The 27,523-nt window shown below is 43.8% G+C and overlaps 3 protein-coding genes across 3 annotated transcripts; all 3 read left to right on the top strand.

Annotated features, from left to right (window-relative positions):
• Window positions 1–5,168: 5,168 nt before the first annotated feature.
• On the top strand, window positions 5,169–6,200 carry LOC140738919 (hydroxycarboxylic acid receptor 2-like). Its single transcript, XM_073066934.1, has one exon. It carries the CDS (start codon window positions 5,169–5,171, stop codon window positions 6,198–6,200), a length of 1,032 nt encoding a protein of 343 aa, XP_072923035.1.
• Window positions 6,201–16,437: 10,237 nt separating this feature from the next.
• On the top strand, window positions 16,438–17,469 carry LOC140738918 (hydroxycarboxylic acid receptor 2-like). The gene has a single exon (XM_073066933.1). The coding sequence runs from the start codon at window positions 16,438–16,440 to the stop codon at window positions 17,467–17,469; it is 1,032 nt and encodes a 343-aa protein (XP_072923034.1).
• An 8,155-nt stretch (window positions 17,470–25,624) lies between these two features.
• Window positions 25,625–26,632, top strand: LOC140738917 (hydroxycarboxylic acid receptor 2-like). The gene has a single exon (XM_073066932.1). It carries the CDS (start codon window positions 25,625–25,627, stop codon window positions 26,630–26,632), a length of 1,008 nt encoding a protein of 335 aa, XP_072923033.1.
• The last annotated feature ends 891 nt before the right edge of the window (window positions 26,633–27,523 follow it).

Genomic DNA, 27,523 nt, shown 5'->3' with positions numbered 1-27,523 from the left:
GTGCCTTAAACGCAGAAATTGAATATATCTGAATATGTTGCTGCGACATAAGTCATCTAAAGGAACAAGTTCTGAAAGACAGTTTACTTTTTTTGTGAAGACGATACTGCACCGTATCTAGATAAGTAACTTTATTTCAGAGCTTGTTCTTTAAGAAACTTTCCCTTTTAAAGTATGTGTTCCCAATCTTTTATATGTCATGGAGCCCTACCAGTAAGAGGTCCGTGGACGCCAGGTTGGGAACGACAGGTTTAAAGGAAAGGGTTCTATATGTTTTGTGGATATTTAAGATTTCCTCTTTCCAGATAGGCAATTGCTTCCTCAGATAACCTCAACCGATGCGTCTCGTTTGCAGCTAGCTTCTACCTATTATAGTGGGACATCCACAAGTTGACTGTCCAGTGGAGTCTACGCTAATACTATGCAACCAAGTACAACCCTACGTGCAGACATTCAGTCAGTAGCAAAGTGATGTAAAGGGTTGTTGGACTGGTGCCAAGTTGCATGTAACCGCATCATGACAGTACTGGAACTAGGTTACTGCATTTGAAAAAAAGATGAAAACCTCTTCTAGTGAACTGGATCCAGGAAATGAAGCGCCGACTCAAAGCTGGGGAATTTATTTTCCTTAAATAAAATTGAAACCTGAAATAAAGAAGGATTATCAGTAATAAAGAAGGCTGGTCAGTATTACAGAAGGGTGATCGGTAATCAGAAGATACAGAGGATCTTCTTTAACCTGAGGGTGGTCAGGCTGTGGCGTTCACTGCCAGAGAAGGCTGTGGAGGCCAAGTCATTAGGTATATTTAACCAGAGGTTGATAGATTCTTGATTGCGAGAAGATAATAAAGGTACCATGATGGAATGGTGGAACAGAGTCGATGGGCTGAATGGACTAATTCTGCTGCTATGTGCTATGGGTGGTAATGAAGTTACCAGATTATTATAAAAGTCTCTCTAGTTTACTAATGTTAAAATAATTTTGCTTACCTGTTAAGACCTACTAAGAAATGTCAAACAACAGCAACCTGTTTGATCTTGAAAGTCCTGCCGAAGGGTTTCGGCCCGAAACATCGACTGTACTTTTTTCCATAGATGCTTACTGGCGTGCTGAGTTCCTCCAGCATTTTGTGTGAGTTGCTTGGATTTCCAACAGACTTTCTCCACACAGATTTCCAACACAAGGTGACAACACAAGGTGACAGTGTGGAGAGGAATGAACACTGAGTATTCCTTATGAAGAATCAAGGAAAACCAAGGGATACTGAGTTAGTAAGTTGTTTTATTCCCCCGGATCTAATCAAAATATTTCTGGTGTTGTTCGTCCCATTGTTTCACACTTACCCACATGAACCTAAACACATATGCACACACGCAGACAGTTGGATTGTGGTGGCGAGCATGTGGAAGAATTCAGTGCGATGCATGGTTCGTATGCGTGTGCGTGGTCACGTATATGTTTGTGCCTCAAGTGCGTGCATGCATATGTATGCCAGGTATTTATTATTATCAGTAGGGCAGCAGTGCAGCAGTGAATGACTTGAATACAGACTGAACTGCCTCACCACGTTACAAACACCATGATGGAGAGTGGCCCGAAGAACTATTGCTGCCTCCCCTCCGACAACCATGATAAATCATGTCCAGGCTGCATGAAGGAGATCAGAAATCACTTTTAACCTTCATTAAGACCATAAGACTATAAGATATAGAAGCAGAAGTAGGCCATTCGGGCCATCGATTCTGCTCCGCCATTCAATCATGGACTGATCCAATTCTTCCAGTCATTCCCACTCCCCTGCTTTCTCCCCATACCCTTTGATGCCCTGGCTAATCAAGAACCTATCTATCTCTGCCTTAAATCCACCCAATGACTTGGCCTCCACAGCCGCTCGTGGTAACAAATTCCACAGATTTACCACCTTCTGATTAAAGTAATTCCTCCACATCTCAGTTCTATAAGGAAGTCCTTCCAATCCTGAAGTCGTGCCCTCTTGTCCTAGACTCCCCTACCATGGGAAATAACTTTGCCATATCTAATCTGTTCAGGCCTTTTAACATTCAGAATATTTCTATGAGGCCCCCCCTCATTCTCCTGAACTCCAGGGAATACAGCCCAAGAACTGCCAGACGATCCTCATACAGTTACCCTTTCATTCCTGGAATCATTCTCGTGAATCTTCTCTGAACCCTCTCCAATGTCAGTATATTCTTTCTAAAATAAGGAGCCCAAAACAGCACACAATACTCCAAGCGTGGTCTCTCAAGTGCCTTATAGAGCGTCAATATTACATCCTTGCTCTTATATTCTATACCTCTAGAAATGAATGCCAAGTTTGCATTCGCCTTCTTCACTACCGACTCATCTTGGAGGTTAACCTTTAGAGTATCTTGAACAAGGATTTTCACGTCTCTTTGCGTCTCTGCATTTTGAATTCTCTCGCCATCTATCTAATAGCCTGCTCGTTTATTCCTTCCACCAAAGTGCATGACCATACACTTTCCAACATCGTATTTCAGTTGCCACTTCTTTGCCCATAAACTATCTAATTCTCTCTGCAGGATCTTTGTTTCCTCAACACTACCCGCTCTTCCGCCTCTTTGTATCATCGGCAACTTTAGCCACAAATTCATTAGTACCGTAATCTAAATCATTGACATACATCGTAAAAAGCAGTGGTCCCAACACTGACCACTGTGGAACTGGTAAGAGAGCTCTGACTTCCTTGTATGTCCTCTCTTTTGCTTTTCCTTTGGCTCTGACTTCACTTGTCAGCTACAGTAGTGTCCTTCTTCCCTTTGAAAATTTCATTGAGCAGATCCTTGCAGTAACAGAAAATCTACTCTGGGAATACTGCTGTCTCTCGGTATTCTGTGAGTAAAGTGCATGGGAGAGCAATTCTGTATTATCAATGTGATGGATTTGAATACTATTCCGCTCACGTTATTGACAGCACCTGCTGGAACAATTGACCAGCTTGTGACACGAGCTGGAGTAGGGTGAGGTTCCAATTGGGGAAGTTTTATTCAGATAGAGAATTTGCATTTCAACAGAATTAGGAGTGAAATCTGAATACCAAATAAAGTTTTACACTTTTGATAGGACCATACAACTGGTTTATGTACTTAGTATCAAATTGAAGTATCATACAGTGTTGTATATTACAACCTATAAAATTCTGATAATAATGCCAGCTATATTTCACTGCATTAAATCTTGTGATTTCTGGGAGGAATGTTAATAAACATGGAAGGCAACATCAATACTCTGAATTTTGCTGTACGCAGAACTTCATTAGTGATCATTTTCCTTAATTGTCTCCAAGACCAAGGAGATGGTGGTGGACTTTAGGAGATCTAGGCCTCATATGGAGCCAGTGATCATTAATGGAGAATGTGTGGAGCAGGTTAAGACCTACAAGTATCTGGGAGTACAGTTAGACGAGAAGCTAGACTGGACTGCCAACACAGATGCCTTGTGCAGGAAGGCACAGAGTCGACTGTACTTCCTTAGAAGGTTCGCGTCATTCAATGTCTGTAGTGAGATGCTGAAGATGTTCTATAGGTCAGTTGTGGAGAGTGCCCTCTTCTTTGTGGTGGCGTGTTGGGGAGGAAGCATTAAGAAGAGGGACGCCTCACGTCTTAATAAGCTGGTAAGGAAGGCGGGCTCTGTCGTGGGCAAAGTACTGGAGAGTTTAACATCGGTAGCTGAGCGAAGGGCGCTGAGTAGGCTACGGTCAATTATGGAAAACTCTGAACATCCTCTACATAGCACCATCCAGAGACAGAGAAGCAGTTTCAGCGACAGGTTACTATCGATGCAATGCTCCTCAGACAGGATGAAGAGGTCAATACTCCCCAATGCCATTAGGCTTTACAATTCAACCGCCAGGACTTAAGAACTTTTTAAAAGCTATTATTAATGCTTTTTGAGATAGTGATTTAGATGCATATCATATTTTTTACTGAGTTAAGTATTGTATGTAATTAGTTTTGCTACAACAAGTGTATGGGACATTGGAAAAAAAGTTGAATTTCCCCATGGGGATGAATAAAGTATCTATCTATCTATCTATCTATCTATCTATCTATCTATCTATCTATCTATCTATCTATCTATCTATCTATCTAAATATTGTGACCGTGTTTACTGCGACGTGTAAATTATAGAGTCATAGGAAAGTGCAGCAGAGAAACAGGCCGTTTGGCCTATCCAGTCTGTGCTGAACTATTTAAACTGCCTACTCCCATTGACCTGCACAGGACCATAGCCCTCCATGTACCTACCATCCAAACTTCTCTTAAACATTAAAATCGAGCTTGCATGCAACATTTGTGATGGCAACTGGAGCTATTGCTCCTGTTATGGCTGAAGAGTTGACAGTTCCTATTATGGTTAAACAAGCTGCGTACTTGAAAGCGAGGCTCGCCGCAGTACGATGTGCGTGATAAGGTGCATGTTTATTGTTGTTTATGGTGCTGGGTTTTTGATACACATATTTTACATTCTTTCAGTAAGACACAAAGTCACAGTGAGAAACGAGCGATTTGGCCCATTATGTTTCTGGTGACAGTCAAGCACCGGTTACCCAAGTATGAAGTTAAATCTACTTTTAAAGAAATTTCCACATAACCTCTTTGGTTTCTCCCACATTCTGCCACCTACGAGAGTGGATGTGGAGAGGATGTTTCCTGTGGTGGGGGAGTCTATGACGAGAGGGCATGGCTCAGAATAGAGTGACACCTTTTAGAATGGAGACGAGGAAAAACTTCTTTAGCCAGAGAGAGCTGACTGCACAATTCGCTGCCACAGGTAGCTGTGGAGGCCAGAGTATTGGATATATTTTAGGCAGACGTTGATAGATTCTTGATTAGTCCCTAAATCCTGCTTTTTCCATGCGTGAATCGAGTGATGCCTGATTCCAGATCAATCCAAATATAATTCATTGTCTGCTTCTTAATTTAAATGCTAATGCTTCGAGTTTCTCCGGAACTTGCTAATTTGATCGCATAACTTATTGGTGCTCTTGGCTATTGCACTCCGCCCATATACTCCAACGAAAGTTAAGCAAGCTCATTCGCAGAAGATCAGCTTGTAAGGTTGTTCATCTTGGAATCAGTTTGCTCTCCTTTGAAACATCTTGACTGTGTGGCCGCCTTTTTGCGCAATGGCGAACTCGACCCCGGAATGTGCTGCTGATGAAGATATTAACTCGTCCTACAACCCGCCCGTAATTATCGTCACATTCATCCTCGGGCTTGCTACAAATACGATTGCTTTGTGGATCTTTTGTGTTCATGTGAAGTCCCGGAAACCAAATATTGTGTATTCACTGAATCTGATGATTGCGGACACTCTGTTAATGTGCTGTCTACCTTTCCGAGCTGATTATTTTCTCCGAGGGAAGGACTGGATTTTTGGTGAAGGACTGTGTCGACTGAACATATTCATGATTTCCATGAACCGGATTGGCAGCGTCTTTTTCCTCATGGTTATTGCGATCGATCGTTACTTTAAGGTGGTTCATCCACACCACAAGGTAAACAAGATCCCTACAAGGTGTGCGGTGATGATGGCAGGCAGTCTGTGGATTGTAGCGGTGGTTATTTGTTTGCACTTGCTGATAGACAAACGTGACTTCAAACAACACAACGTGACGAACTGTGAGCCTTTCAGCATTAACAAGGCTCTGAGTCCCACAGCAGTTTGGACTGAGATTATTTTTATATTCTTTAAGTTTATTTTGCCAGTTTCAGTAATCCTGTTCTCTACGTCCTCCATCGTCTGGAGGTTACGCCAGATGGAAACTGGAATGCGGGGTAAATATAAGCGAACTGTGAAACTTGTGATAACCGTGGCTGCAGTTTTTGTCATTTGCTTCTTGCCCACCAGTGTTGCTGTGGTCGCGGTTTTGGTCACTAAACTAAGAAGTCCCTTCGACTGCAAGTCGTATCACACAGCAGTGAATATCTTTTACGATACGTTGTTTATAACGTATCTGAACAGTGTGGTCGATCCCATTATTTACTATTTTTCTACTTCGCAGTTTAAAGATGGTTTAGAGAAGGCTCTACATGATCTTAATTTAAGCTCTTGCAGATCAGCCACTGAACCCGGAACATCCAGGGAAGAGCAGACTGTGGGTCAGCAAACGACCTCTGTAACAGCCATCCAATCGCTCCAGGGCCGAGTGAACTAGATGCTCTTTATTGTTATGTGATTAAAGTAAAGCTGATAAATGCGACCGAATGCGGAAATTTATATAATCTCTTTCAATCTTTTTATTAATATTTAGAATATTATGAATGAGATACAATTCAAATAATGGTAAGGGATTACAAATATATAGACTCCCATTATACATAAAGTATTACATAAACAATGAATAGAGCATAAGTAAGTTTCCCAAAACATAAACCGTATAGTATATATATGAACAAGGTAAGTTTAGATATTTCATAATATATAGTGTAAAAAAGAGAGAAAAAAATCTATCTAAGGAAGTTAGCTAATCTACTAATCTAGTATCAAGAAAAAGAAAAAAAAACAAAGAAGAAAAAAAAATAAAAAAAACTTTTAAAAAGAGAAAAAAAAAGGGCTGTTCATAGTATCTCACGAGTATACATAAACATCAATGACGTCAACTCCGATCCTCTCAACATACATACGATTAAAGCTGAAAAAAAAACCAATAAGCCCGGCACAGGGCCATTACATCATATGAAAATATTGAATAAATGGTCTCCATATCTTTTCAAATTTAATAGAAGTATCAAATACAGCACTTCTAATTTTTTCTAAATTTAGACATAACATAGTTTGAGAAAGCCAATGAATTATATAATCTAAAAGTGTTGGTGCGACATGTCGATCTTAATGAACAGGCCCTGGAATACATTTCCCTTTATGCCGAGAAGAAATTGTAGCTTAACTACATAAATAAGTTTATTTCAGACCTTGTTCATTAAGATACCCTTCCTTTCTTCAAAGCACTGGTTCCCAATGTTGTATATGTCATGCCGCCTTACCAGTGAGGGGTGCGTGAATCCCAGTTTTCTGAACCTCTAAAGGAAAGGGTTTATAGATATTTAAGATTTTCTCTTTCCATGTAAGCAAATACTTCCTCAGAATTCAGCATATGCGTCTCGTTTGTCGCTAGTTTCCGCCCGTTATAGTGAGGCATTCTCAGGTTGACTGACCGTCCAGAGGATTCTGAGGTAAACTATTCACCAAGAACAACCCTACCTGCAGACTTCCAGTCAGGAGGAAAGTACCCAGATCCTGACACTACTCGAGCTAGTTTCCCGGATTCCAAAGAAAGTCTCTTCAAGTGAACTGGAGACTGGAAATGAAGCGCCGGTTCAAAATTGTGGATGCTATTATCACTAAATAAAATTGAAATTGGGAATGAAGAAGAATGGTCAGCATCTAGAACAGAGATATGGACGAAGTCGTTGCCACAGACGGCCATGGAGCCAAGTCATTGGGTGCATTTAAAGTGGAGGTTGATAGGTTGCTGATTACCCAGGTTTCGGGGAGTAGGCAGGAGAATGGTTTTGAGAGCAATAATAAAGCAACCATGATGGAATGAAGGAATAGACTTGATGGACCGAATGGCCTAATTCTGTCCCTATGTTTTACTGGTGTCAAAGAAATCCCCAGATTATTGTAAAAAGCTTCTCTGCTTCAATAAAGTTAATATAATTTTACCTGCCTGGAGGGACCCATCCAGGAATGTGAACAAACTGTTACTTAATTGATCTAATTCCTTAGAAATGACTTTTGTGGATCATTGCTTGTAGCGAAGAACTGCAACATAAGAGGGCAATGAACACTAAACACTCCTTGTGAAGAATGTCTTTACAACAAAGGACGTGTTGGATAGCGGGCTCTTTTCTCGCCAGGATCGAATTAAAATATTTCTGGTGACCAACGTCCATTATTTCACACTTACCCGCATTAACTTGAACGCGTATGTGCACACACGTGCACAATTGCATACATACAGACATTTGCATTGTGGTGTCTAGAATGTGGAAGAACGTTGTGTAATGCATGGTTTGTGTGCATGTGCGCGGTCACGTATATGTTTGGGACTGAAGTGCGTGCATGCACACTAATGCCAGGTATTTATTACCATGAGGAGGGTAGCAGTGCGGCAGTGAATGATTTTAATACAGACTGAACTGCCTCACCACATTACAAACACCGTGATGGAGTGTGTCACGAGGAACTATTGCTGCCTCCCCTCCTACAACCTCGATAAACCATGTCCAGGCTGCATGAAGAAGAGCAGAAATCACTTTTAACCTTCGTTCAGCAGATCTTCGTGGTGACAGAAAATCTACTCTGGCAATACTGTTGTCTCTCTGTACTCTGTGAAAAAAGTGCATGGAACAGCAATTCTATATAATCAATGAGACGGATTTGAATAATATTCTGCTCATCTCATTGAAGGCATCTGGTGGAACAGTTTACAGTACCAGTTCGTGACGGGAGCTGGAGTTGGGTGAGTTTCCAATAGGACGGTTTTCAATAAACTAGAGAATTTGCATTTCAGCAGAATTAGGAGTGAACTTTGAATAGCAAATAAAGTTTTATGGTTTTGGTAGGATTATACAAATGGTTTATGTTCTTAATATCGAATTGAAGTATTATACATTTCTATGTTATGACCTACAAATTTCTGAAACAAAGCCGGATATATTTCGTTACATTAAATCTGATGCATTCTGCCGGCAATGTTAGAAAATTTTGAACTCTGAATTTTGATGCTCTGAGCTTTCTGTATGCAGATACGATTATCTTTGGATAAGTTTTCTTTGGGCAATTGGCCCAGCAATGTGTCTCTAGTGAGGTCGTCAATCCTGCTCACAGCCCACCAGCAGTTATAACAATCGTCCTAGAACTAGTCAGAAATACAACTGCTTTGTAGATGTTTTATTTTCATATAAAATCATAGAGTCGTAGAAAAATACAGCACAGAAACAGGCCCTTTGGCCGATCCAGTCTGTACTAAACCATTTAATCTGTCTACTCTCACTGACCTTCACCGGGTCAATAGCCCTCCAGATGCCTACCATCCATGTACCTGCCCAAAATTCACCTGAACGTTGAAATTGAGCTCACATGCACCACTTGTGCCGGCAGCTTATTCCACACTCTCAGGATCCTCTGAGTGAAGAAGTTTCCCATCATGTTCCCCTTATGTTCCCCGAAATCTTTTCACCTTTTACTCTTAATCCATGACCTCCAGTTGCCGTCCCACTGAACCTCAGTGGAAAAAGCCTGCTTGAATTTACCGGGTCTATATACCCCAGGAATTTAAAATCATGGAATTCAGATACAGCACTGTGTATTCTCTGAAACTGTTATTTGTGGACCCTGTTAATGTGTTGTCCCGAATGCTCCTTCTGTACTTCGAGCAGCTGTGGGCGAGGGATTCCCAACGTCAGATGGTACCTTACATTTGTTGAACGAGGCACACATGTCCGCAGTGACGGCAGTAAGATTGGAGGAAGGCTAAAGGCTTCAAGTGAAGTAGGAATTGAGATGGCAGTGAAGTATTGTCTGAGCATTGGGAATTAAAGGCCCGAAATCGTTTTGTATATCTCAACACGAGCAGGGAGTCTTGGCAGGTTAATTCACAGGCAACATGAAAGAACCTGATAGAGGTCCAAGTGATGAAGCTTGGTGCTTCTGATCTTCGCCAGGCTAGTGCCACCAGGGGTTAAATAAACTCACTGAAGGGCAGCCCTGAGACTTTGGAATCCAGCATCATCAGTCTCTATCCAAGTTGAAGTCAGCAGAACATCCGGGTATTCTGGTTAGGAGGTATGTACCTGCTCACAGTGGCCGTTATGAATTTTTGTCTAAATCGGAATATTCAGTCAGTGGCCACTTTATTAGGTTAACCTGTCCAACTGCTCGTTACTGAAACTCTCTAATCAGTCAATCAAGTTCAAAGTTGAAAAGATCAATTTTCTAAGTAAAATTTATTGTCCGGGTAGATACATGTCACCAGGTACAACCATGAGATTCTTTTCCCTGCGGGCAAACAGTAAATCTATAGATCACTAACTATAGATCACAGACTGTAGATCAGCAAACGATTTCTGTACAGCCATCTGACCGCTCCCGGTCTGCGTGAACTAAATGCTCATTATTATTATGTGATCAAAGGAAAGCTGATGAATGCGTCCGAACGCAGAAATTGATCATTTTGAAAATGTTAGCGCGTACTAAATCGATCTTAACGAACATGTTGTGAAATACACTTCCCATTATGTAGAGAAGAAATTGCATCTTACCTACATAAGTAAGTTTATTTCAGACTTTGTTCATTAAGAAACCCTTCCTTTCTTTAGAACATGGCTTCCCAATCTTTTACGTGTCATGGAGCCTTACCAGTAAGAGGTTGGTGGACCCCATGTTGGGAACCCCTGCTTTAAAGGGAAAGGTTCTATGTGGTTTATGGATATTTAAGATTTCCTTTCTCCATATAAGCAATTACTTCCTCAGATGACTTCAGTCTATGTGCCTCGTTCCCATAACCTGAGACTACTGGAGCGAGCTTACCGGATTCTAAAAAAAAAGCCTTTTCTAGTGAACCAGAGACAGGAAGTGAAGCGGCGGCTGAAAAATGGGGAATCTATTATCAGTAAATAAAATTGAAATCGGGAATGAGGAAGGATTATTAAAATTGAAGAAGGACGATCAGCGTTTAGAACAGAGATTTGGAGGAATTTATTTAAACAGAGGGTGGCGAGTCTGTGGAATTCGTTGCCGCAGACGGCCATGGAGTTATGTGATTAGGCATTTTTAAAGCGGAGTTTGATAGGTTGCTGATTAGTAGGCGGGAGAATGGTGTTGACAGCGATAATAAAGCATCCATGATGGAATGAAGGTATTGACTCGATGGACCGAATGGCCTAATTAATCGGTGTCAGAGTAATAAGTTGTCAGAGTATTGTAAAAACCCCTCTGATTTAATAAATTTAATATAATTTTGCTTGCCTGGAGGGACCCATCCAGGAATGTCAACCAACTGCAACTTCCTTGATCTAATTCCTTGAAATAACTTTTGTTGATCATTGTTTGCAGCAATTCCTACATAACAGGGCAGTGTTGAAAGGAATGAACACCGAATATTCCTCGTGAAGAATGGCTTTACAAGTAAGGGCAGGTAAGATACTGAGAAAGCGGGCTCTTTTTTTCCCCAGGAATGAATTAAAATATTTCTTGTGATCTTTGTCCCATTAATTCACATTTACCCGCATTAACTTGAACACGTATGTGCACAGACGTGCACAATTGCATTCATGCAGACATTTGCATTGTGGTGTCTAGAATGTGGAAGAACTTTGTATGATGCATGGTTTGTGTGCGTGTGCGTGGTCAGGTGTATGTTTGTGCCTTAAGTGCGTGCATGCCTATTTATGCCAGGTATTTATTCCTATAAGTAGGGCAGTAGTGCATGATTTTAACATGGACTGAACTGCCTCACCACATTACAAACACCGTGATGGAGTGTGGCCCGAGGAACTATTGCTGCCTCCCCTCCTACAACCATGATAAACCATGTCCAGGCTGCATGAAGGAGAGCAGGAATCACTTTTAACCTTCGTTCAGAAGATCCTTGCGGTAACAGAAAATCTGCTCTGGCAATACTGTTGTCTCTCTGTACTCTGTGAAAAAAAGTGCATGGAACAGCATGGCTGTATTATCATTGAGATGCATTTGAATAATATTGTGCTCATCTCATTGAGGGCACCTGGTGGAACAATGTACAGTACCTGTTCGTGACGGGAGCTAGGGTGGGGTGAGTTTCCAATTGGACAATTTTCATTCCGTAAGATAATTTGCATTTCAATAGAATTAACAGTGAACCTTGAATAGCAAACAAAGTTTTATGGCTTTGGTAGGATCATACAAATTGTTTATGTACCTAAAATCGAATTGCAGTTTTATACATTTCTATGTTTTGACCTACAAAGTTCCGATAACAAAGCCGGATATATTTCCTTACATTAAATCTTATGCATTCTGGCGGCAATGTTAGAAAATTTTGAACTCTGAATTTTGATGCTTTGAGCTTTCTGTATGCAGGTACGATTATCTTTGAATAAGTTTTCTTTGGACAATGGGGAAATCGGCCCAGCAATGTGTCTCTAGTGAGGTCGACAACCCTGCTCACAGCCCACCAGTAGTTATTTTAACAATCACCCTAGGACTAGTCAGAAATGCAACTGCTCTGTAGATATTTTATTTTCTTGTAAAATCATAGAGTCATAGAAAAGTACAGCACAGAAACAGACCCTTTGGCTGATCCAGTCCGTACTAAACCATTTAAACTGCCTATTCTCACTGACCTTCACCGGGTCCATAGACCTCCATATGCCTACCATCCATGTACCTGTCCAGAATTCACCTGAACGTTGAAATTGAGCTCACATGCACTACTTGTGCCGGCAGTTCATTCCCCATCCCCAAGACGCTCTTAGTGTAGAAGTTTCCCATCATGTTCCCCGTAAACTTTTCACATTTTACTCTTAATCCATGACCTCCACTTGCTGTCCCACTGAAACTCGGTGGAAAAGTCCTGCTTACATCTACTAAATCTATACCCCAGAAGTTCAAAGTCATGGAATTCAGATACAGTACTCTGCATTCGCCGAAGACACTGTTAATATGTTGTCCTGTCTCATTGCAGGGAGATGACTTTCTAACTGAGAACCACTAGATTTTTGGTGATGTTCCATGATCTTCCACAAGATTTTTATGACTTCATTAAACTTGATTGACAGCGTCATCCTTCTAACGAACTGAACTTTCGATCACGATTTTAAGGTGGACTGTAATTGAATCAGGATGTAAGCAATGATGACGTTGGGAGGGAGGTGCTCCGAGAATTGTGGAATCGGAATTTGTTTCTACTTGCTGATACAATTTGTTTGTGGCACACTGTAATATAGCGGTTACCATAGCGTCATTACAGCACCAGCGACCTTGGGTTCAATTCCCACCGCTGTATGTAAGGAGCAAGGACAGTCGTTCCGTTACCGTGTGGGATTCCACCTGGTACACCGCCTTCCTGCCACATGCCAAAGAGGATGGATTGGTATGTTAACTGGTGTGATTGGGCATGGGCTCGGTAAGCCGGAAAGGCCTGTTACTGTTCTAATTCTCTAAATAAATAAAAATAAAGAACTACGTGTCTACAAGCGACGCAATGTGAGCCTATCAAGATGACTTACATTTTTAATACTGCAACAATTTGGATCGACATCATTATATATTCCATATGGGTTATAAAACAGTTCTGATCACATTGTGCTTCATTTGTTGCATCAATATGAGAAAACAAAATCATGTGTTTTGTAGCTCCAGAACTTTAAACTGTCTCGAAAGAAAACACCAGCCAAGAGGTGCGAGTTTTAACTTTGCTGTTTTACTTCAAGCGAAGTGCGCCCATATCATGTGATGACATGAGGAATTAACATAATTTACATAGAAATTAAAACTAATTATAATGTTATGAGTGATGAACAGACCTGATGGACAATGGGGTAAAGAGTTAACCATCCCCCATCCCCCCCCCGAGAACCACGAACTATTACTGTTGTTATGTTGACCATGAGAAAGAGAGACGAAAAACAGGCAAGAACATCTGCGACAGATAAGAGAGAGGGGGAAATTGCTGATTAACTGTATTGTGACTCCTTTTCGAATTATTTACTGTTTTGCCGCAAGGACAATAGTTTGCTCATAAACATTCCTCAGTGGACTGAAGGAGTGGCCTGATTTGATGGACACAGTCACTCAGGATTGATGGATAGCTGAGTCCCCGTTAGTAGGGGTAAAAAGACAGGCCTGGAGAAACACCCTCCAGACACGCCAGTGGACACTGATTGAGTGTTGGAACCCACAAGAAAGGTGGGGGCTTCGAAGACCGAACCAGGAGGACGGTCATTGAGGCTATCAGTGTAAAAGCAGGGCCGGTGGGGACCTGTATGTGTGTCCACTCCTGCCAGAGTGATGAGTCCACCACAGAAGAACGGTCTAGCAGAAGGACAGAGGGGTCATAACTGAATGACCACAAAGATGCAATGGATTAAGAAAGCGAAGGAATGTTTGGCTGCTGTAGCTGTTACCTCTCTCTCTCTCTCTCTCTCTCTCTCTCTCTCTCTCTCTCTCTCTCTCTCTCTCTCTCTCTCTCTCTCTCTCTCTCTCTCTATCTCTCTCTCTCTCTCTCTCTCTCTCTCTCTCTCTCTCTCTCTCTCTCTCTCTCCAACGATTACAATACAACAATCATAACTACATCAGCACTCATGAACTGAACTGAACTTTATATTCTATGACAATTCATTTACCCCTAGAGATCGATAGAGCTGGTTTATTATTGCTTATTATTATTATTCCTACACTTTTAGGTTTATTACAGCTACCTTGTGTTATATGTATATTTGCATTATTGATATGGTTTTGCTTATTTTTATTAATAAACACCTTTAGCTTGGTACCACCAGAGTCCAACGGATTCTTCTTTCTCTGCTGGTTAGACACCCAGTTACGGGGTAGGTAACAAATTGGGGCCTCGCCTCGAGATTTGATTACCAAATTAGGGGGCCAGTGAATCGGGATAAAAGTCCCTTATCTGATCTGGTTGTGAGAATTACGCAGCTCTTTCTTGCGTTACTGAAGTATGGGCATGAGCCTCTCAGTTCCATCCCGAAATCTCCTTCTGTACTCTGAGCAGCTGTAGGCCAGGGGTTCCCAAAGTCAGATGGCACCTTGCATTTGTTGGATGAGGCAGTCATGTCCCCAGTGACGGCAGTAAGATTGGAGGAATTCTAAAGGCTTCAAGTGAAGTAGAAATTGAGATGGCGATGAAGAATTGTCTGAGCATTGGGACACAATCGTGCTTCCAGCCCACCAGTAGTTATTATAACAATCATGATAGGACTAGTCAGAAATACAAATGCTTTGTAGATATTTTATTTTCATGTAAAATCATACAGTCATAGAAAAGTGCAGCACAGAAACAGGCCCTTTGGCCGAACTAGTCTGCATCAAACCATTTCAACTGCCTACTTTCATTGACCTTAGCCCTCCATATGCCTACCATCCACGTACCTGTCCAAAATTCATCTGAACGTTGAAACTGAGCTCACATGAAGGATTGTCTGAACATTGGGCCTCAAAGGCTTGAATTCATTTTGTATATCTCAGCACGAGCACTGGGAGTCTTGGCAGGTTAACTCACAGGCAACATGTCTGTACCAAACCATTTAAACTGCCTACTCTCATTGACCTTCACCGTGCCCATAGCCCTGCATATGCTTCCCATCCATGTACCTGTCCAAAATTCATCTGAACGTTGAGATTGAGCTCACATGAAGGATTGTCTGGGCACTGGGCCACAAATGCTTGAATTCATTTTGTATATCTCAGCACGAGCACTGGGAGTCTTGGCAGGATAACTCATAGGCTATATGAAGGAACCCGATAGAGGTCCAAGTTATAAAGCTTGGTGCCTCTGATCTTCACCAGGCTAGTGGTTAAATTGTCTGACTGCAGGTCTGCTCTGATACCCTGGGAGAACCTTTGGAATCCAACATCTTCAGTCGTTATCTAAGTTGAAATCAACAGAACTCCCAGGAACTGCGGTCAGCAGTTAGTGTACCTGCAGTAGCCTTCCACTCACAGTGGCCAGTGGCCTTTATGGACTTCTGCCTAAATCCCAATAGTGGCCATTTTATCAAGCACACCTGCCCACCAGCTCGTTAATTATCCAATCAGGCAATCGTGTTCAAAGTTCAAATTTCAAAGTAAGATTTATTGTTAGAGTACATACATGCCGTTATGTACAACCCTGAGATTCTTAGCCTTGCGGGCAGGCAGTAAGTCTATAGATTAGTAACTGTAAGCAGGATCAATAAACAGCAAACGGTGCAAATGCAAATCTAAATAACGAGCAATAAATAAGGCGGACATGAAATAACAAGGTAAAGTGTGCTTTATTTTAGATCATTTGGTTGTGGGAACAGCAGAAACAGAATGCGTGTAGTTATCCTCTTGTGTTCAAGGACCTAATGGTTGGACGGTAGTATCTGTTCTTGAACCTCGTGGTTCATGAAAACATGCAGACATGGTCAAGGGGTTCAGTTGTTGTTTAAACCAAACATCAGATTGTGGAAGGAATCTGACAATCAGATATAACTTCATTGTCTGCTCCGTAATCTGAACGTTTGTGCCTCTGGATTTCCTGGAACTTGATGATTTCATCGGACATCTCTGAGTAATCACTCCACCCATATATTGCACCCAGAGGAGAGCAGACTCATTCAAAGAAGATCAGTTTATTAGGTTGTTCATCTCCGAATCATTTCGCTCTCCTCTGAAACATCTTGACTGTGCGGCCGCTTTTTCGCGCAATGGCGAACTCGACCCCGGAATGTGCTCCTGGTGAAGATGTTAACTCGTCCTACAACCCGCCCGTAATTATCGTCACATTCATCCTCGGACTTGCTATAAATACGATTGCTTTGTGGATCTTTTGCGCTCATGTGAAGTCCCGGAAACCGAGTATTGTGTATTCATTGAATCTGATGATTGCGGACACTCTGTTAATGTGCTCTATACCCTTTCGAGCTAATTATTTTCTCCGAGGGAAGGACTGGATTTTTGGTGATGAACTGTGTCGAGTGAAAGTTTTCATGATTTCCCTGAACCGGATTGGCAGCGTCTTTTTCCTCATGATTATTGCGATCGATCGTTACTTTAAGGTGGTCCATCCACACCACAAGGTAAACAAGATCACTACAAGGTGTGCGGTGATGATAGCAGGCGGTCTGTGGATTGTAGCGGTGGCTATTTGTTTGCACTTGCTGATAGACAAACATGACTTCAAACAGCACCACGTGACAAACTGTGAGCCTTTCAGCATTAACAAGGCTCTGAGTCCCACAACAATTTGGACTGGAATTATTTTTATATTCTTTAAGTTTCTTTTGCCAGTTTCAGTTATCCTCTTCTTTACGTCCTCCATCATCTGTAGGTTACGGCAGATGGAAGCTGGAATGCGGGGTAAATATAAGCGAACTGTGAAACTTGTGATAGCCGTGGCTGCAGTTTTTGTCATTTGCTTCTTGCCCACCAGTGTTGCTGTGGTCGCCGTTTTGGTCACTAAACTAAGAAGTCCCTTCGACTGCAAGTCGTATCACCCAGCAGTGAATATCTTTTACAATACGCTGTTTATAACGTATCTGAACAGTGTGGTCGATACCATTATTTACTATTTTTCTACTTCGCAGTTTAAAGATGGTTTGGAGAAAGCTCTACTTCGTCTTAATTTCAGTTGTGGCAGATCAGCCACTGAACCAAGAACATCCAAGGAGGAGCAGACTGTGGGTCAGCAAACGAGCTCTGTAACAGCTTTCGGATCGCTCCCGGACCGCGTGAACTAGATGCTCTTTATTGTTATGTGATTAAAGTTATGCTGATAAATGCGACCGGACGCAGAAATTGATCAACTTTGAAAATGTTGGTACGAAATAAGTCGATCTTTACGAACAAGTTCTGAAATACACTTCACTTTATATGTAGAATAGTTAGAGCATCGTATCTACATCAAGTCAGTTTATTTCAGAGGTTGTTCATTAAGAAACCCTTCCTGTTTTTAAAGCATGGTTTCCCTGTTTTCTGATGGAAGGAGGGTCACGCAGATCCCGGCAGTCGGCGTCAGCCGTGCTGCTCTGAGGGAACTACCCCGCTTTTACCGGGAACTGTGGAGGGTTGTTGTGGGGATAATGTAGGCAATTTTATGTTAGCAAAAAACTGATTCAGCTCCTCCTGGTCATGATTAAACGGTGATGCATATGGATGTTCATAGAACTGTTGAAAGACTTCATTTATTTCTTTAGATGATGACACTAATGTATCCCCTTTAATTACAGGTGTAACACTATTCCTGTTCTGCTGCTTTAAATATCGTGCCAGCAGCTTACCAGCTTTGTCACCACCTTCATAGAAACTTGTTTTTAATCTAAATAATGCATATTCTGCTTCTTTGTTATATATGTTATTTAGCTGGAATTTCAAATTGCACAGATCTTTGTATAAGTCATCAGTATATTGTCTTGATAAGACCTTTTCCAATGTGGTTATTTCTGACTCCAGATTTTTTATTTGCTAAATATTTTCTTTCTTCCTTTTAGATGCTTGTGCTATTAATTTTCCTCTTATAAACGCCTTGGGTGCCTCCCGTACCGAGGACAGCTTTACTGTGCTCCCTACGTTCAATTCAAAAAACGAAGTCAGATCCTCAGCCAGCTTATCACTGAAATCCTCATCTTTTAACAGCATAATATTCATTCGCCATCTACACCTCCTTCCCCTTTCAGTATTTAAATCAATTTGAATTTCAACTGGTGCATGGCCTGATAATGCTATTGGGCCAATTTTACAGTCTATCACCTGTTCAACAACGGAGTTGGATATTAAAAAAAATCTATTCTAGAGTAGGATTGATGTCGATGAGAGAAAAATGTATATTCTTTCCCGGATGGATTCACCAATCGCCATATATCCACCAGAGCGATATCCTCAATACGTTGATGTAAGGCAGCCCTGTCCCTAGGTACTGGTAATGTCTGAAATTTGCTTTTATCAATACCAGGGTCCATTACTCGGCTAAAGTCTCCTGCTAAAATTATTTTTCCCTCCTTGGCACCTAAAATTTTGTTCACCTTGTTAAGAAAGTCTGGGTCTTTCTTATTAGGAGCATATATGTTACAAAGTACTACCTTCACCCCATTAATAAGTGTATCTATACAAATTCTCCTGCCTTCCTTGTCTTTAAATTCTCCAAGCAATACAGAATTAAATTTTTTGTTAACTAAAATCATTGTCTCATTTTGTTTGCTACTAAATGATGAATGGAATACCTGACCCACCCAATCTCTTCTAAATTTCAGTGCTTCAACATCTTTAAAATGTGTTTCCTGGACAAATGCAACATCAATTTGTTTACCTTTAAGGTATGATAAAAACTTTTCCCTCTTGATTGGGTTTCCCACCCATTAATGTTCCATGATATGAAATTAACAATTTTCATGTCCTAAACTTCATGCACACATCTGCAAAAATATACATTTTCCCGGATGTCTGAGTCTGGAATGCAACAATTAAAAAAAACACAATGAAAAACCTGTTGTACTCTATCCCCATGCTCAATTATTACCAACAAACACTGCAAATGCTGAGCTTTCAAACAATTAAACCACCAACATAACCCAAAAACATAGCGATAATATATTCCTGCCAGATTAACTAACAAATAAAAACAAATGGGCGGGATAAACTCTACAAAGAAACAGAAAAGAAAAAGACACATGATATAGTCCGCCAAGTACCGTGCCAGCTAGTAAGCCTAGCACTAAACAGACCGTTTTATCCAGCTCCCCACCCACCCTGTTGTACCTAAAAAGTTTTCTCCACCTATTACTGTCTCTCAGTCAAAGCCAGCGCCGCACTTTTCCTGAATGAATTTCTCTGCTTCTGCAGCATTAGTAAGGAACATGTTCTTTCCTTTCCACGTGAAGCGTAGAACTGCTGGATAAGCGAGTGTATACCCCACGTTGAGTCTTTGCAGCATTTTCCGAGCCGTAGTAAATGCCCTCCGTTATTCAGCCAATTCTCTAGACATATCCGGAAAGAAAGAGACTTTGCATCCCTCCTACTCAACTCCTCTTTTTGCTTTGGCCGCTTGCAGCACTTTCTCTCCGGCCGAAGAGCGCAAGAACGCACCTACCGGGGTGGGGCGGGGGCGCGATCCTCGCCCGGCCTCGGAGCCGGGATCTGGTGCGCCCTCTCAATCTCCAACTCTGCATTCAGTTCGATGCCAACTCCCTCTGACATGATTCTTTGCACGCACTTAATCAGACCGCCCGTTTCCGCACCCTCCTTTAGACAGACCAGCCTGACGTTGTTGCGTCTGCTCCTGTTCTCAAGCTCCTCGACACGGTTCCACAGCAGGTCCAAGCGTTTATTATTCTGCTCGCTGGCACCCACCAGTGGCACAGTGGTGTCCTCCACACTGGAGAGGCGACCCTCGGCTTCCGTCAGCCTCTCTTGAATGGCACTGACGGTCGTTTCTTTAATTGTAGACACATCGGTAGCCACCCCGAGCAGAATGGAACTTACACGACTAACCTCAGCTAGTAAGTTCTCCATGTTGGAGCCTCGGTCCATCTGTGTCGTTGACGTGCCTTGAGCTTCAGATTGTGGGACCTGTCTTGTAGCCACGTGGATCGCAGTAGCGCTCTTCGAAGGTCTTGGCATCGTACCGAATTATCTCGCAAAGTTATTATTTTCAGTGTAAAAAAAACCAAACAGTTTTTAATTGTACAACAGCCGTATTCCAATAAGGCGGGATAAATATGCTCTAGTTGATAGAATTTTATGGTGGGTAGTCGGAGCTACACTAAAATGCAGCCGTCTTGCCCGGCACCCACGTGACGTCTCCTAATACTGGCATTCTTGGCAGGATAACTCACAGGCAACATGAGGGAACCTGATAGGATTCCAGCCGATGGGGTTTCGCGCCTTTGATCTTCACCAGTCTGGTTCCTCCACTGTTTAAACAACCTCACCACAGGGCTGCCCAGATACTCCGAGAGACCGTTTGGAATCTGCCTTCATAAGTCTTTATCCAAGTTGAAATCAGCTTTTTGGGCATTTTGGTCGGAAGGTACTGAACCTACAGTATCCGTCCACTCACAGTGGCTGTTATGGACCTTTGTCTTCATGCCGAAATTAATGGCTTTGATGAGAACGTAATGGCACACGTCCACTCTGAGTAACTCGTCTTTCTTTTAGATTAGCACCACGTTTCCCGGATGGGAAGGGAATGAGTCAGTCTGAGTGAAAGAATGGAATGTGGAAGTGTTCCTAATATGGTTATTGAGCTGTCAGTGAATGAAGCTGCGGATTTGAGAGTGAGCTTGCCACTGTTCCATGTGCGTGACATGTTGCATGTTCAGTATGGTGTATGGCAAATATCAGCTTAAAACTATTGGTATATGAATACAGATGTCCTTAATTCTATAAGTCTCGGGGAGAAATTAACAATTTATCCCTTTATGTTTCTGGCGACTGTCAAGCTATACTACGTAAATTAATCCAATATTTTAAAATTTCTCCTCACAAATTCCTTGGTTCCTCTCACACTCTACCACCTACCAAGAGAGGATGTGGAGAGGATGTTTCCTAAGATTCGGGTGTCAGAGAGCAGAGGATAGCGCCTTAGAATACAGGGTCGTCCATTTAGAACGGAGATCAGGAGGAATTTCTTTAGCCAGAGTCTGGTGACTCTGTGTATTTCGTGGCCACATGTGACTGTGGAGGCTAGGGTATTGGGTATATTTAAGGCAGAGGTTTATAGATTCTTAATTAATCAAAAAAGGATATGGGGAGAAGACAGGAGGTTGGGGCTGAGACGAAAAATGTGTCAACCACGATGAAAGCAAAGTCAATGGGCCAAATACACTAATTGTGCGTCTATATCTTTTGGCCCAATGGTGCAATATTTGGAGCTATTTACAGCAGGACATTTATCTACTGATATGCATTTGTTTGCAAGGTGGCAGGGTACTGGAGCACCCAGAGGGAGTCCATGTAGTCCAGGGAGAATGTACAAAGTTCACACCCAAATGAATTCAGGGTTATGTGTTGAACCCAGAGTTCAGGTGCAGTGAGGCAGAGGTTCTGCCATTTGTGTGGATGTGCATCAAGTATTGAGGTGAAGATCTGAATGAATTGTGGGTGAAGGTCAGGAATCTCTATGGCCTGCCCCTGCATTTATTTCTGGTGTACTGGTTCGAGTACATCGAGAACCTCACAGCCAAAAAAGATCTAAGCTTCGGACTGTTGGAAGACTTGGAAGAGCCTATGTCGCTGCTGGTCGCTCTCCCCACTCCACTCAGTTTGTACAGTAACATTCTCAGTATTCGCACTGCTGGAGATATATTCAGAGACAATCGATCCCCAGGCCCTGCTTTTCCCATGTGTGAGTTGAGTGATGCTTGATTCCAGACCTTCTTGAGAAGAAGTTAAAAAGCTAGAGTCCCAATGATCAGGTGTACTCAACACTTAAGATCCCCATTGCCAGAATCCTTTACAAATCCTGCTCACTCTGGAAAGCCCTTTCCTTCCCCTGATCTGTTCCTCACTCTCTGCCAACTCAGCACTAAATATTTCAGTTTGCTCCGTCTAGTGAACCTGCATTTGCAAGACTCTCTTCAATAAGAATGACTCGTCAAGTCTCCTGACAAGGACAGTGTGAGAGTGCTTGTGCAAATTTACTCTCTCCTGAACGTCAGCTCCTGGACACTTTCTCGTATTTCCAATGGGAACACGACCCTCCACTGAGTATCAGGCTTTAATCTCCCGTAGGAATCCCTGACCTATTTCTCCAGAAGACTCTATTAACCCTCCAGCGTCAGTTTCATAACTTACAATTTGTTTCTACGTCCTCCCCGCAGGCTAACGGATCACAGATGCCTGTGATACCTCTGAAGCCCTCTGCTGCTTTGACAGTTTCCTCTTTCCTGGTCCCATAATGTCTCTCAGCATCTCCATTGCACACCAGGATAGATATTCATCCACTCAAATATTTTGAAACTATTCTGTTCAACAGCCATGTCACTCAAGTTGAATCTCTGATAAGGGGGGCGTTGAGACTGGACCCAAATGCGGGACTCAGACACTGAAGTACTAGGAACAGGACGGGACAGGTCGCATCAGGGCTGGGGAAGCAGGACCGGGAAGAGGTACTGGGAACAAAGAGCCTGGGGTGGACTCCGAGCCCGAGACTGCACACGGACCCAGAACCTGGGTCTTGACTCGGGCTCAGACCCCAAACCAGGCGAAGGCGTGACGAGGCCTGGGTTCTAGGAACTTGAGACTTGGAGTTCTTGGGTAGCTCGAGACTAGAGTCTTGGGGCTTGGAGTTCGAGGCTAGAGTCTTGGGGCTTGGAGTTCGAGGCTAGAGTCTTGGGGCTTGGAGTTCGAGGCTAGAGTCTTGGGGCTTGGAGTTCGAGGCTAGAGTCTTGGGGCTTGGAGTTCGAGGCTAGAGTCTTGGGGCTTGGAGTTCGAGGCTAGAGTCTTGGGGCTTGGAGTTCGAGGCTAGAGTCTTGGGGCTTGGAGTTCGAGGCTAGAGTCTTGGGGCTTGGAGTTCGAGGCTAGAGTCTTGGGGCTTGGAGTTCGAGGCTAGAGTCTTGGGGCTTGGAGTTCGAGGCTAGAGTCTTGGGGCTTGGAGTTCGAGGCTAGAGTCTTGGGGCTTGGAGTTCGAGGCTAGAGTCTTGGGGCTTGGAGTTCGAGGCTAGAGTCTTGGGGCTTGGAGTTCGAGGCTAGAGTCTTGGGGCTTGGAGTTCGAGGCTAGAGTCTTGGGGCTTGGAGTTCGAGGCTAGAGTCTTGGGGCTTGGAGTTCGAGGCTAGAGTCTTGGGGCTTGGAGTTCGAGGCTAGAGTCTTGGGGCTTGGAGTTCGAGGCTAGAGTCTTGGGGCTTGGAGTTCGAGGCTAGAGTCTTGGGGCTTGGAGTTCGAGGCTAGAGTCTTGGGGCTTGGAGTTCGAGGCTAGAGTCTTGGGGCTTGGAGTTCGAGGCTAGAGTCTTGGGGCTTGGAGTTCGAGGCTAGAGTCTTGGGGCTTGGAGTTCGAGGCTAGAGTCTTGGGGCTTGGAGTTCGAGGCTAGAGTCTTGGGGCTTGGAGTTCGAGGCTAGAGTCTTGGGGCTTGGAGTTCGAGGCTAGAGTCTTGGGGCTTGGAGTTCGAGGCTAGAGTCTTGGGGCTTGGAGTTCGAGGCTAGAGTCTTGGGGCTTGGAGTTCGAGGCTAGAGTCTTGGGGCTTGGAGTTCGAGGCTAGAGTCTTGGGGCTTGGAGTTCGAGGCTAGAGTCTTGGGGCTTGGAGTTCGAGGCTAGAGTCTTGGGGCTTGGAGTTCGAGGCTAGAGTCTTGGGGCTTGGAGTTCGAGGCTAGAGTCTTGGGGCTTGGAGTTCGAGGCTAGAGACTTGGGGCTTGGAGTTCGAGGCTAGAGTCTTGGGGCTTGGAGTTCGAGGCTAGAGTCTTGGGGCTTGGAGTTCGAGGCTAGAGTCGGGGCTTGGAGTTCGAGGCTAGAGTCTTGGGGCTTGGAGTTCGAGGCTAGAGTCTTGGGGCTTGGAGTTCGAGGCTAGAGTCTTGGGGCTTGGAGTTCGAGGCTAGAGTCTTGGGGCTTGGAGTTCGAGGCTAGAGTCTTGGGGCTTGGAGTTCGAGGCTAGAGTCTTGGGGTTTGGAGTTCGAGGCTAGAGTCTTGGGGTTTGGAGTTCGAGGCTAGAGTCTTGGGGTTTGGAGTTCGAGGCTAGAGTCTTGGGGTTTGGAGTTCGAGGCTAGAGTCTTGGGGTTTGGAGGTCGAGGCTAGAGTCTTGGAGCTTGGAGTTCGAGGCTAGAGTCTTGGGGCTTGGAGTTCGAGGCTAGAGTCTTGAGGCTTGGATTTCGAGGCTAGAGTCTTGGGGCTTGGAGTTCGAAGCTAGAGTCTTGGGTTCTAGGAGCTAGCCTCCTGGACAGGACGTGAGACACAACCCGACGGAGGCAAGGAACAGGAAGGGACAAAACTAACCGTAGGGGAACGGCAGACGGCCTGGCTTACCCGACGGAGGCGAGGGACAGGAAGGGAGCTCGGTCTGGGGTGGCTCCAAGACTCGAGCGGCCGGTAACCTCACCGGGCTACGGAACAGCCAAATCCATAACTTACTGAATGTACTAGTCTTCCACCGGTGAGTTACTCCAAGGGGAGACTGACGAGACGACCCCTCACCCACACTCAATCCCAGGGCCACTTATATTCCCAGCCCTTAAGATGAGCATCAGGTGCTTATGTTTAAGTCCAATCGAAACAAGGGACAGTCGGAGGACCCAGAGTCCGGAGTCCGCGGACGGGATCGTGAACCGGAATGCGGATTTCGGACTGGACCACGACAGAATCTCTTGCTCAAACCAGAGGAAGTAGATGGACTTCTATATTACAATTCCTTAAAATAAAAAAGATTTGCTTAAATACAGCAACTTCACGAACATCTGATGATGCACAGGGAGTCATTTAAATCTAAAAAGACAATCAAAAACTGTTGAAATCGAAAAAAGAGAGACGGACATGAAATAACAAGGTAAAGTGTGCTTTATGTTAGATCATTTGGTTGTGGGAACAGCAGAAACAGAATGCCTGCAGTTATCCTGTTGTGTTCAAGGACCTAATGGTTGGACGGTAGTATCTGTTCTTGAACCTCGTGGTTCATGAAAACATGCAGACATGGTCAAGGGGTTCAGTTGTTGTTTAAAGCAAACATCAGATTGTGGAAGGAATCTGACAATCAGATATAACTTCATTGTCTGCTCCTTAATCTGAACGTTTGTGCCTCTGGATTTCCTGGAACTTGATGATTTCATCGGACATCTCTGAGTAATCACTCCACCCATATATTGCACCCAGAGGAGAGCAGACTCATTCGAAGAAGATCAGTTTATTAGGTTGTTCGTCTCCGAATCAGTTCGCTCTCCTCTGAAACATCTTGACTGTGCGGCCGCTTTTTTGTACAATGGCGAACTCGACCCCGGAATGTGCTCCTGGTGAAGATGTTAACTCGTCCTACAACCCGCCCGTAATTATCGTCACATTCATCCTCGGACTTGCTACAAATACGATTGCTTTGTGGATCTTTTGTGTTCACGTGAAGTCCCGGAAACCGAGTATTGTGTATTCACTGAATCTGATGATTGCGGACACTTTGTTAATGTGCTGCGTACCATTTCGAGCTGATTATTTTCTCCGAGGGAAGGACTGGATTTTTGGTGATGAACTGTGTCGAGTGAACGTTTTCATGATTTCCCTGAACCGGATTGGCAGCGTCTTTTTCCTCATGGTTATTGCGATCGATCGTTACTTTAAGGTGGTCCATCCACACCACAAGGTAAACAAGATCACTACAAGGTGTGCGGTGATGATAGCAGGCGGTCTATGGATTGTAGCGGTGGCTATTTGTTTGCACTTGTTGATAGACAAACGTGACTTCAAACAACACAAAGTGAGAAACTGTGAGCCTTTCAGCATTAATATGCCTCTGAATACCACAACAATTTGGACTGGAATTATTTTTATATTCTTTAAGTTTCTTTTGCCAGTTTCAGTTATCCTCTTCTCTACGTCCTCCATCATCTGGAAGTTACGGCAGATGGAAGCTGGAATGCGGGGTAAATATAAGCGAACTGTGAAACTTGTGATAGCCGTGGCTGCAGTTTTTGTCATTTGCTTCTTGCCCACCAGTGTTGCTGTGGTCGCCGTTTTGGTCACTAAACTAAGAAGACCCTTCGACTGCAAGTCGTATCACACAGCAGTGAATATCTTTTACAATACGCTGTTTATAACGTATCTGAACAGTGTGGTCGATCCAATTATTTACTATTTTTCTACTTCGCAGTTTAAAGATGGTTTGGAGAAAGCTCTACTTCGTCTTAATTTCAGTTGTGGCAGATCAGCCACTGAACCCGGAACATCCAGGGAGGAGCAGACTGTGGGTCAGCAAACGAGCTCTGTAACAGCTTTCTGATCGCTCCCGGACCGCGTGAACTAGATGCTCTTTATTGTTATGTGATTAAAGTTATGCTGATAAATGCGACCGGACGCAGAAATTGATCAATTTTGAAAATGTTGGTGCGAAATAAGTCGATCTTTACGAACAAGTTGTGAAATACACTTCCCTTCATATGTAGAGAAGTTAGAGCATCGTATCTACATCAAGTCAGTTTATTTCAGAGGTTGTTCATTAAGAAACCCTTCCTGTTTTTAAAGCATGGTTTCCCTGTTTTCTGATGGAAGGAGGGTCACGCAGATCCCGGCAGTCGGCGTCAGCCGTGCTGCTCTGAGGGAACTACCCCGCTTTTAACGGGAACTGTGGAGGGTACGGGGTCTGGCCTCATCCGGGCAGGGCGCTCCTGTGCCGTCGGATGGTTCTGTGGCTGCTGGGGTTTCTGGTCCCGATCCTATTACGGTGGGTGCCGGGAGTTGCGGGGAAGTGGTGTTCCGGCTGTATGGAGCCACGCCTCGGGAGAGCACGCGGGAAAGGGTCCCGCACAGCGTGAGCCGTCTCGCAGGGATGCCCACCGGGCGGTTCCGTGACGCTCGGAGGCGTTTCTTGTGCGGGCTGCTCCTGCACACCTTTGACTTCCTTGCCTTCGTCTGCCGACCGGACTCGCCTTGTGTTACCATCTGGCAAGGGAAGAGGTCCCCATTGGAAGTCCCTTTCCGCAGGGATGCTTCCCCTTGAGCAGCTTAACCTGCCAGCTGTCCATTGTGTGGGCGGGAGGTGTTAGTGTACGACCCGGACGCCAGGGAACGGGGCGTGAGGAGAATCTGCTGGTGGGCTTGGTCCTGGGTTTGGCCAAGATGGCCCTTCACAGGCATAGCGGCGGGAAGTGGAGGGCGCTGCCCGAGCCGTCTG

This window comes from Hemitrygon akajei, chromosome 14, assembly GCF_048418815.1.
Source record: "Hemitrygon akajei chromosome 14, sHemAka1.3, whole genome shotgun sequence".
NCBI lineage: Eukaryota > Metazoa > Chordata > Chondrichthyes > Myliobatiformes > Dasyatidae > Hemitrygon > Hemitrygon akajei.
This window is presented reverse-complemented; position numbering and strand designations above follow the sequence as displayed.

What these genes read in the sequence shown, in the direction of transcription:
- LOC140738919 (XM_073066934.1), top strand. Translation starts at nt 5,169, where the DNA reads ATGGCGAACTCGACCCCGGAATGTGCTGCTGATGAAGATATTAACTCG.
- LOC140738918 (XM_073066933.1), top strand. Translation starts at nt 16,438, where the DNA reads ATGGCGAACTCGACCCCGGAATGTGCTCCTGGTGAAGATGTTAACTCG.
- LOC140738917 (XM_073066932.1), top strand. Translation starts at nt 25,625, where the DNA reads ATGGCGAACTCGACCCCGGAATGTGCTCCTGGTGAAGATGTTAACTCG.